The 11,654-nt window shown below is 34.3% G+C and overlaps 1 protein-coding gene across 3 annotated transcripts; it reads right to left on the reverse strand.

The window, feature by feature from the left end:
• Positions 1–220: 220 nt before the first annotated feature.
• On the reverse strand, positions 221–5,250 carry LOC123562719 (uncharacterized). Of its 3 annotated transcripts, none has more exons than XM_053544811.1 (2): positions 5,020–5,250; positions 221–1,623 (listed from the first exon to the last, which is right to left on the reverse strand). In XM_053544811.1, the coding sequence occupies exons 1-2, from the start codon at positions 5,216–5,218 to the stop codon at positions 467–469; spliced, it is 1,356 nt and encodes a 451-aa protein (XP_053400786.1). In that variant the 5' UTR covers positions 5,219–5,250; the 3' UTR covers positions 221–466. The 3 variants fall into 3 exon arrangements, with proteins under 3 accessions (XP_053400786.1, XP_053400787.1, XP_053400788.1); XM_053544812.1 differs by lacking the exon at positions 5,020–5,250 and adding an exon at positions 3,650–3,847; XM_053544813.1 differs by lacking the exon at positions 5,020–5,250 and adding an exon at positions 3,780–3,839.
• Between the last annotated feature and the right edge of the window lie 6,404 nt (positions 5,251–11,654).

An 11,654-nucleotide genomic window follows, 5' to 3' on the forward strand; every position in this document is an offset into this window, starting at 1 on the left:
CTGACTGATCATGATAAGCCTGCGCATCCATCTACACCGGTCGCAAAGGCAGAATTATTCGTGTCCAGAATGATAAGGGTATAAGTAGGTTAGCTTTGTGTAAAAGATAACTGAGACTATAATATCTTCCAGATACATATTCTGACAACCATTGATCAATTACACAAGAAGAAAACAAGTTTCATTTAGAAAGAATCTCTTTGGGTCTATATATTGTAACAGATGCTTCTCAGTATGCCAGTACAAGTGCTTGTAAAGGAAACAAGGTAAAAACCCTTCATGGGATTCAAAAGCTTTGGTCTTTTTCGTTGTGTTAAAAGAAAATTTCTGTCTTAATACCAGCCCGTCGATAATAAATATTTGGAGCATGACTGTACCTTGTAATAAGTTACTATTACACTGGATATTCATTTACCCGTATTAGTATAAAACCCTTTTATTTCAGGCAAATCTTTATCTAGCTTTATCAGCAATTGCCTTGCTTTTGCAACAGCATCCGAGCTAGAATTGGCCAAAAATATATTTTTTCGTACCCAGCCGTCCAAGTGTTGTGATAGTTAGAAATTTTTCGCTGATTGTTGTCTATATAGACGTGTGGAATGGCAAGGAGAGTTGATAAAATATGCCCATGAAGGCGATCTGTGATCACTATCCGCCCTCTCTGCAGAAACATCATGCCATTTGTTGTCATAAGAAACGTATCCTCCATAGGTGAAGTGCCTCTCGGTGTTTTCCAATTTATCCAATCAGAAACGTGCATACTTAAGCCTATTGGGGCTTGTGGTGTTTCATATACTGGTGATTCTTTGTCCCCGCGTTTGATCCAAAGTATATCGTAAATTGGTTGCATGAAACGAGGCACAAGTCCAATCTGGTAAGCCATATCGGGCGACAACAAAGAGCGCACTTTAGGGAAAAGTTCTTTTCCAAGTATGTATGAGGTTTTATCTCTCCATATGAATGTTAACCTCGGGTGCGTTGCATACAGCTTCTTGCAAAATTCGATATGGGACTGTGGTTTGATATATAAAATACTTTGAGGAAACCTGATAATATTGAATCGCATAAAACGTGGAATCAAATCTGAACGCCAGTGATCCGCTACCGGCCAACCTATCACATTCCCGCCACCATGAAACAGAATTACAAGTTCGTTATCCGTATAATTCTTACCTATAGCTCGCGCTTTATCTAAACGCTGTTTCGTGCAACCGAATTTACATGCAAAAACGACACTTATATTCAGTTTATGCAAAAGGATAACTTCTCCAACAACTATAGCTGAATCGCCTTTATTTTCAGACGGAGAATAATTGAAAAGCATTGCATATTTATATTTGCCCAACAAAGACTTGAATGTATTCTTATGTATTCTTTGAGCTTCTTCGATAACACCCGGTCTTGTTGTAAGTAAAGGAGAGAGTTTATTTGCTTCTTCTGGGTTTTCAACAAGATCTACCGAAAAGAAATCGTTGATGCTAAAGTTGAGTGGTTTTGAAAGAGATAAAGTACGGCTGTACGTCATTGAACTAATGTAGCCAGTTATTCCATAGTTTGCCAGAAACACCATGAATACAGTAGCAGCCGATATGCATATGATGGAAAGCGTGTTCCTGGCTGTATCTGAAAAAATGAAGATTTCAGCGTATGCATTGATGTGTAATGTACACAAACCTGACAAAGTAAACCTTTCACATAGCGAAGACCAAACAAATAGCAAAGAACGCAATAATCTAATTATTCAAGTCAACCCCTACGCTTTTCAATTTGTTTCACGGCTACACACTGTAATTTGATATTCTCATGCTACATATTTAAATAATCCCGTCCCCAAGTACTTTGGACATACCATGATGTCTGGAACTATATAAGCAATTACATTTATTGATTCATATCAAACTGCAGGTAAAAATTATGTTGCCTTGTCAAAGTGCTACCAAGGTACCCATCGGTACATGACATAATGCATGAAGGCGCTACTGGGGTCTTCATTCACCATTAAAGGTTGGAAAGTCGCCATATGGCCTATAACTGGGCCGGTGTGACGTTATACCCGACAAAAACAAAACAAACAAGTTACTTCTTAAGGATGTAGGAACGATTTTTTTCTAACGTTAAGAATTTTTTCATACTCTGTGAGCTTGAAGAACATTAGTTTTCAAGACAAACCAGAAAAGAAAAAACATAGGTCACTGGATTCGTTTTAATTTTATAGGGCATTTTCTTCATCCACTGTTTAAGCATTTCTGAAATTTTGTAAAACTGAAAAAATGGTGCTACTTTATAAAACATATAATATCCCACTTAATGTTATAGTGATTTCAGGTCTTACAGCTTAATTTGAATACAAGGTGATGTCAGTATTATATAAGCATAAATGTCACTAACAAATCTCTTTCATTTTTACATGTCGACATAATTACCCCACCCACTTTATTTTTAATGGAAAACGTATTTAGATCTACAAAAAAAATTCCGACGTTAAGATTTTCAAAATATTTTGCAGCTCTAATGAAGGACCAAAATGGAAAGAAAAATAGTTGGTGTCACCATGCATCTAAGAATTTATTAAGAAAAAAACAGTTAAAAAATGGTGATTTTTTAAAATATTTTTTGTTCTTTTTGTTTTAATTCATATTTTCTAGATAATATAAAGTGCTATCTTGAAAACCTTTATTTCAATTATAGCTTATTATTATATGTATCAGTCAGAAAAATATCAAAACCAAACCTGTTCCACTTTAACTTAAAATTTATATTTTAAATTAACTACCTCTACCCCATTGTAAATCTTACGTCAATTTTAGGCAAATGCCAGCCAGAAATAAGGGTAAAAATTTGTTGTTTTTTTTCGCAAAAAGTAGAATCTATTTAGTTAATGTTACATTATTAGCCATATTTTAATAATTTAGCATTAATTTTTGGCAAAACTTTTGTTAGAAAGCAATATACGAAGAAACATTTTTCAAAATGGCTGATATCCTGAAAAAAAAAAACCGCTCGTACATCCTAAATGTCTAAACTATTAGCAAACTCACGGGACAGTCGCACAGCAGCATTTGTCCTACCTCCAAGCAATATAAAGGGTGAAATCTAGGGTTATAATAAATTTTTCTTTATCAGGTCAGCTGGGAAATAAAATTTTGCGAGACTTCTTTTATGACTTTTTTATTTTCAAAACGACGCCATATTGTTTTTGAGAACAACTACTCAAGACATATTTCATGCAACGATTGATCCACAAGTGTTTTATAAACGCCCTTTATTAGGTTCGTGATACCGGCACGAAATATGATATTTGCAATTACCAGAAGAAGTTCTTATAACGGACGGAACTGAGTCATCCAGAGCGTTTGCAAAGGATTGATTACTGCATTTAAATCAAGAAATATTGCATTTGGAAAGGAATGTTATATTGAATCAGATCGAAACGGCTTTCCATTTTTTTTCTATGAAGCGGCGTTATGACTTGTCGACAAATTTAAATCAGGTTGGTGAGAACAGGTATCCAATTTGCAACGAAATTTCGTATAAACATGGCAGCAAATTCAATTTAGCAATACTCTACGCAGAAGCCGGGTACAAAACACAGGATTAGTATTAGATTTTCATCTTATAATGTTATGTATTTTTCAAGAACTTTTCCTACCAAAGAGGCTGCATTCCGTTGAGGTTTTTTCTTTATTTCCTCACTTATATACATATATAGAGCGGGAAAAATTATAGAAGGAAATGGAAATGCCTTTTTGGTATTACATAGTATAATTGAGTAAAATTACAATTTAAAACCTAAACCGGTTTCACCATTTATATGGATCTTCAGAAGAATGTTAATGACGTCGTCAGGCAACGACGTTATCAATAATGTAAATGTCGCTTATGTAAATAATATATATTTTAAAATTGTCATTTGCATCATTGAAAAAAATGAAATAATTATAGGTTATTAGCTTTGTATCGGGAAATATGCTCGAGTTCTTCAGCAAAAATATTGCGCGACTCCAGATTTTATTTACTTCACAACAGCGGGTGTTAAGTGCTGTGTGGCGGCCGTAAAAAGTCGCCCCGACTTCATCTCAGTGTTGTTATATTTTCTGGTCCTTCGGGATCATTGATTTCAACTCATTTAGATTTGAAGATTGAATACTGCTTAAGCCGGTGCTAGGGGGCGTGAGCAGTGTTGCATATTCAATTACTGCTCATGAACAGACTCAATAAAACCGAGTCTGCAATTTTCGCTGTTTGCTTTGTTCTCGGTGCTTCCGAGGGATCTACTTTCCAGATTTTATTTAGGAGCATATTTATCGATGCAAAGATAATAACCTTTTTATTACATACGCATCTACACTTATAAATATAATGTAAATATCACAAATATGTTCAATAGTTTGTATAGGATTGACAATACTGAACTAAATAGAAAACAATAGTGCAACAACACACACTGAATTACGTCAGGCACCCGATATGAAATTCAGGCGTCAGTGTATGGAAAAATATTGACGTTTCCGGTACCAGTGTAACTTAACGGGGAATAGAAACGAGTATGTAATAATGTATAAATTCCGTAATTGTAGATTCTGCAAATATTAACATAAGTAGTAATTGTTATTTAACATTCAGAGACGGTTTAAATAGTTTGATGAAATATGTTTCTCACATCATATATATTTCTGTATGATTACGTATTCTCTTCAGGTAAAGCGGTATTCTTTGGAAGTAAGGTAACTCAACGTGCAATAACTTTCGTAAAAAACGGAAAATACCGAAGTCGCATACGGGGAATATATAATATGCTGATTGTCTTTACGGGAAAACTCTCGTTAACATTCTACTGTCAAACTTCTACGTGCAAGAAAACATAAAACAACCAATCTGATGAAATAAAACATTTTGCATTAAAATGCTTAAGTATATTTCAGAAATTATTGTTTTCTTGTGTGTATAAGCATTATAATAAACTCACATATACATGTATTACTATATAGACAAATACAATAAAAGGAGATGTATACGTACTTGTAGATTTGGTCATCAGATCATTATTGACTGCGCAGTTTTCATTTTCATTTTTGTTGAACAAAGTATACACTGCCAGACCTGTTACACAAATGAAAAGTCCGATGGAATTCGATGCAGAAACAGTCCTAGATCCTGTCATGTACAGAAAGCCTAGAACTAAAAATCTTTTCAAGATGTTTCCAAATGCATGACCCATAACGGAGCAATGTTTCAACACTATTATTGTCGATATATAAGAGTAACTTACATGGAACAAAGAGGAACCGATGAGTAGACTATAAATGTAAATACTTCCTACAGGTGCTACCTCGACATATACTAGAAATTCCTATAATTGTTAATAAAATAAGTACGCTCAAACAAAGTTGTAAATTGTTAATTGAGAATTCAGTTTTCGATATATGATTCTTTTTCATGTAGACATTTCTTAAAGACAAACATATATTCGATATGAATGCTAAAATAACTCCGTGGGATATGTTAAAATGACGAGTTTTATCTCCTTCAGTGAATACAATTGCACCATAAACAACAGCTGGGATACAAATCCATTGTAAGTACGATAACCTGATGCCAAGAAGCAACATTTGCAAAAGAGCACTGGTTAAAGGTTCTATGAGTTTGATGACAAATGTAGAAGCTGCATGCGTGACGGACATGCTCAAGTTGGTCGTCAACGTTGCGCAAGCATGCGCGGCGAAAATGACATACTTGTTTGTCGTCGCTTTTGTATCACTTTCGCCAGACACTGACGTAAATGCCAAGCAAAATATTATTTGCAGTTCTGTTAGAACAATCACCTGATAACTAAATCCAGCCATGAAAGGCGAAGTCTCATTCAAGAACAGCTTGGCACAAAAATGATAAGCAAAAGATGTTAACGTCCAAGCAACGAAAACAACCAACGATCTCAGGAATGACGTCTCCATCTGTAAAATAAAAAGAAAATACGTATGTATATATTTTGGTATATACTGCTAGCAGTTAAAGTATGAATCTGGAGTGTATGGGAACATTTTACTTTACTGCATCGCATTGCATTGATTTCAGGCTCATGAACAGATGGATTAAAGATATATACAATCATTTACCCGCAATTCCACAAAAGATACTTACTTACTTTGTATGGAGAAACGAGGATATAACTGTCAATAACCTATGGCAGATTATTATGACAATATTCAGTATTTACGCATCTGATTTGCTGAATTCAAAAATAGTATAAACTTTTTCATAATTTTGAATACAAATGTCAATTCTAAGTATACAACAGTGGATTCCAGCCAATATGTTCAGTAACTCTCAACGTGAGTACCAATATTGCTTTCGCTAACAATGGCATTGTTTGAGAATACAATGGTATTGCTTCCGATAACTACGGTAGTGCTTTCGGTACCCAAGGTATTGCTTTCAATGTCAATATAGTTTAAAAGTACCGAAGCTACCCATAAGGCCCACAAGTTTTCCACAAGCATAATGTAAGATATTGATAATTTCAAAAGGAGGAATATTATATTTCAAAATAGTGTCAAATGCAGCAGAACTGTTTTACAATTAAAAGATCTCCCAGGAAACCTGCCCACTGCTCGAACCCCCAAATTTCGTGCATATTTATTCCTGGCTGACCACGCCTCTGCGAACAACAAAAACCGTCCAACAGGTAAAAAGTCGATAAGTATAAGGCATTTCTAAACGCTTCTCTTGATAGCTTCAACGATGGAAAAATTTCATATCAGTGTTCAGTATTTTAATATGTATAAACGATGCTTACTATCAAAGCATTTATCTTTTTTCCTCTCTGATTAATTTTGTTTTGTTAAAATCCCTTTCCCTTTCCTTTTTCCTACTCTCCTTCTTATTATTTTCATCTACATTTTTCAATTTAATCCACATAAAAGGTCTTTATTCTTAACGGCAATTGAAAACTGTTTACAATAATGAAGCCATTTCATATATATATTTACGTTTAGCAATATAATTATCTGTAATGTATTTGATATTATAATGTTGTATAAATGTGTCTCAATCAGCTTTAGAACGAACTGCAATGGTCGTAGAAAAGTGGCGGTTATGTGGTGCCGTTTTTACTTTTGAATCACTATTTTGTGATATCCTTAATTCACTTACGGATACCACAACTTAACTTATTGCTGCTCCTAATTAACTAATGGATATCACTAATTACATTACGTGATAAAGACTATTTTTGCATAATTTATAATCGATTTTAAGATATCAATGAATAAGTTAAAATCGTAGAATAATACTAGGAGGGCCATCCTAAAACAATCTGACTAAAGTACTTGATCTTCTAAACGAAGATCTGAGAATGACCCATTCACATTCGTCTTCTGTATATTTTGGATTTCCAATATTACTATTTTTATTTTCGCAAATCTATTTTTATTTGAACCAATTAGACGACTTGTTCGAAATGTCAAAGAGTAGGAAATATTTGCAGTCAGTTCAAAGCTGGAACCCTGGACCCCTCGCTTACAGAGCAAGTGCCGTACGGACTGAGCTAACCGGCTATCTGACATCTTGCGACATAAGAATTGTAGATATCAAAAACCAAGGCTTTTTTAAGCTTGCAGAATGTTGTAAGTTAGCTTTTGATTGGCTAGCGGAAAGGTCATTAGAACGAGGCTATCAATAGCTCGTCTTCAGATCCCAAGCGTAGCTTAATAGGAGGTGTACTTTAGTCAGATTGATCCTAAAATAAATAATGATAATTGTGCTGGAATATGATACATAGTCTACGTACAGACTTCAAATTTAGTTCATCCCTTCAAAGTATTTGTCCTTGAGTTCCACACACTTCCCAAGTCGCGAAATCCAGAGATGAACACTGCAAAGTAGTCTCCCCTTAGAACGGTCTTAAGTAACTGAAAATTACCACTCCCCAGTGCTTTATTCGATAAATATTTGCTCTAATCAACGTGGGGGCGGTTGAGGGTTAGGGGCGGGGAGGGTAACGCCGTTCTTTCAACAGTGTTTCAGTTATGTAATGACGGACAGTTAACCTAGGAACTAGTGTTCCTGGGTTCTGTACCAGTACAAACCTTTTCTCCACAAGTGATTGCTAACTTCCACACATGAATTAGAGGTGGAGGACGAATGATGTCAGACACAATGTATTTTAACAGATCGTCACGGAGAGCTAAGCGGGTGGGCAATATAAATTTTTGCACCCAGCCAGGTTCTTTTTCATCCTTGAGAAAGGAAAGAATCACAAGGACCTAGATCTGGTGAATAAGCGGGATGTTTTTTACTATTGTTTCATCTATCATAACGATGGCTCTTGTCATGAGACCACGAAGACCAGTCCTTGCATTTTCTTTTTGTATTTTCGTTTAACAGCTTTCAGTACTTTGCCTCTAAAAAACTTTCCAGTGATTGACTTTCCTTACGTTGTAGGACTTTGTACAACAGTACCTCTTGCGTTAAAGAAGATGGCATACATAGAGGATATTACATGAGTGTCTTTTCATGTTGAATTTATTCAATTTGTTTAATAAATTTAATGTTGAAAGACACAAATGTAATATTTGTTATCACATGAAAGCTTTTCCTGCTGAAACATAAAAAATTCTTCTTTCTTTACCTATTACAGATCAAGACTTTTTAGTGAATTGGACCAACGTCTCCTATGCTTAAGACAACGTTAACGTCAAAACTTTATTACACTATAGTGTATTAACAAGTTTATGTTATAGCTTTATTTCACTCCATCGACGTCAAACATGTGATAAAAAAGTTTTCTGACACTTCTAGTTCTCTTTGCCATTTCTGTTCTGCTCACCTTTTCTAGGCTAGTTTACCTAGGGAACCATTAAAAACCTTTCCTGTCTGTGGATGTTACATTTCAATGACAGGCAGACATAACTGCTTTAACACAATTTCGATATATTGTATTCCTTTATAAATTCAAAAACCATGTCACGACTGTTTACATTTATTTCGTTGAAAACGGGAACATGTCAAATTTAAAGGAGGACAACGAAATTTGACTATTTAGGTGCCTTTGAAGGTTACATTCTACCAATTCAATTCCTTATTTATTTCATATTAATAACAAAACATTCAGACCTCATTTTCAGCACTTTAGAGCTTTCAATGATATAAAAACCATATATGGTCATCTATTATAACATGTCTTCTTATCAAAAATAGAAAAATATTGACATGTTATGTTGAATATAAGAAAAATAATCTGTTCTGAGAAACATCACCCTCTAAAAATGCCCCCATGAAAACAGCCATTTAGCAGTTACGCGTAGGTAGACATTTTTCGCAAAGAATAAAACTTATTCCAAGAAATTTACAATGAAAATGGTCTAGATCTATTCTCAATACTATAAGCAATAAACATAAGCCAAAAATTTAACTGTCACCTCCTCATGTCACTCATTATACCAGATTTCATCCATAGCATGGAACTACATTTTGGACTACTTCACATGTAACACTGAGTAGTCACTTCCGGTTTGGTGTAATCCGTCCTGAACTAAAAAAAGCTAAAGGAATGAATCGATGGCATAAATAATTACAAACTTCCGTTAAAGCCACTTAGCTTCCTCTTACAACGCTGAATGAGATACCTGCTAACAAACAATAAAAACGTAACTAAAATTGCTAAGTTGAAACAGGAGCATACCTTTTTAAAGAAAAGTAAAACTAAACCATGGAATGTGTGCAATTCATGTCAAATTATCACAGTGAACAAGTGTGTGAAGTTTCATTTTACTCTTAAAAGTGGTCAATGAAATAAGCACATTGCTGGACATTGAATGTAGACATAGTACTAGAGATCAATCAATAACGCAAATAATAATCCTACCTTGCATTCACATCTACATCTGTATGACGAAAATTAAAAGGCAGAATGCATTAACTGTATGGTAAAAAACTTAGTGATAAGTCATTTCATTAAAATACCCATTTTCATGGTAAATACTGAAGAGTTTTTTTCTTGTTTTTATGTATGATGTGTGATATGGTATAGATAAAATTATGTCTAAATTTTAGCTTAAATAGTGGATCTGAATTCATTTTATCAGTCTTAAAACATTTTGTGATATCATACAATATGCATGTATTTGACAATTCTTTTGCATTGACATAAGTTTTTTTTCTGCAATAATCCAGTTATAATTGGGGATTAAATATTTATCAATGGCTACATTGGTAGGACTATCTGCAAGAGCGAGTACATGTAAATTGAATAAGAAGTTTCAAGAAATCATCAATAACATGCTTGAAAATGATCAGATCAAGAGTTGAGTAATTTTTTTGGTTGTAAATTATATATATAAGTAATCAACGTTAATTTTTTAATTGTTTTTATAATTAGAAATTTTAGGTACTATCTCTATGTAAAATTGCATGTTAGATTATCACAGTGAACCGGCGTATGAAGTTTTAATCAGTTCTCACAAGTAATTAGTGAAATACCAGCTGACATACAAAAGCGTTACAAAAACGTTACAAAACTAAAATTGTAAAATCTAATACGGGGCATAACTTTGTAGAAAAGCAAACTAGTGATATGGAATATGTGCATAGTTGTATTTAATTTCCATAAATTTCTACTAGTGGTTACTTATATAACGGCTGATACACAAAATGTTACAAAATCAGGACGCTGAAGCCGACAAACGAACGCGTGTAATAGCCCTGCATATTCTTCAAGCGCCTTTTGAAATTGCAAAAAACCAATTTGTACAAGGGGTCTGCTTTTAAAGTGATAGGGAAGACGGCAAAACGTTTTTGGTAGGGGCCTAGTTTCAGTTCAATTACTGATCGGTGTTCACTTAAAGCAATTGACATTTAAATATGGTAGACAAATGCACTCCTGTCACTGTACACGGTTTCATGACTCTAGTCGAAAAGTCGTTAAGATGTTTGCAACACAAACTTTTAAGAACTTTATGTGTATTTTTCACAAAGAGAATGATCATAACTCTGTCCAAGCTGAGTGGAATCCCAAAGAGAACACCAGATGCGCAACTTAACATGCTGTAAAAATCCTGTAATGTTTTATGACTCTAGATAAAGTGCATTTTGAGATACATGGGACACAAACTTTTTTGACTAAGTCAAGAGTCATAACTCTGGTCTTGCAAAGTTAAATAAAAATGCACATGTGCGCAAATTCACATGCTGGAAGATATGCCTACATGGTTTCATGTCTTTACATGAAATATTTTAAGATATATGTAATATAAATTTTTAAGCACTTTATGTGTATTTTTTACTAAGTCAAATACCATAAATCCAGTCTAGATGAGAGAAATCCCAAACAGAACACCATTTCTTCACATGCTATGTAACAATCCCCTAATGTTTTATGACTCTACGTTAAGTGTTTTTTTAGATACATGCGATAAAAACTTTAAGCATATTTGTGACAATCAAGGGCCATAATTCTGTTCTGACTGACAAAAATCCGGAACAAATTCCCAGGTTTACAACTCTATATGCTGAAGAAATGTTCTATGATATAAACGACGCAAATTCAGACGGACGGACAAGGGCAACTTTAAGTGCCCCCACCCACCCAAATAAATAAATAAATAAATATTTATTTTTTGAGGGATGGGGGTGAAGTTGGTAGGTTGTGGGGGTGGGTG

Source organism: Mercenaria mercenaria, chromosome 5 (genome assembly GCF_021730395.1).
Source record: "Mercenaria mercenaria strain notata chromosome 5, MADL_Memer_1, whole genome shotgun sequence".
In the NCBI taxonomy this organism is placed as follows: Eukaryota; Metazoa; Mollusca; class Bivalvia; order Venerida; family Veneridae; genus Mercenaria; species Mercenaria mercenaria.

What these genes read in the sequence shown, in the direction of transcription:
- LOC123562719 (XM_053544811.1), bottom strand. Translation starts at nt 5,218, where the DNA reads ATGGGTCATGCATTTGGAAACATCTTGAAAAGATTTTTAGTTCTAGGC. An exon ending in TCTGATGACCAAATCTACAA is followed by an intron (nt 1,624 to 5,019) that starts GTACGTATACAT and finishes TCATTTTTTCAG; the next exon opens with ATACAGCCAGGAACACGCTT.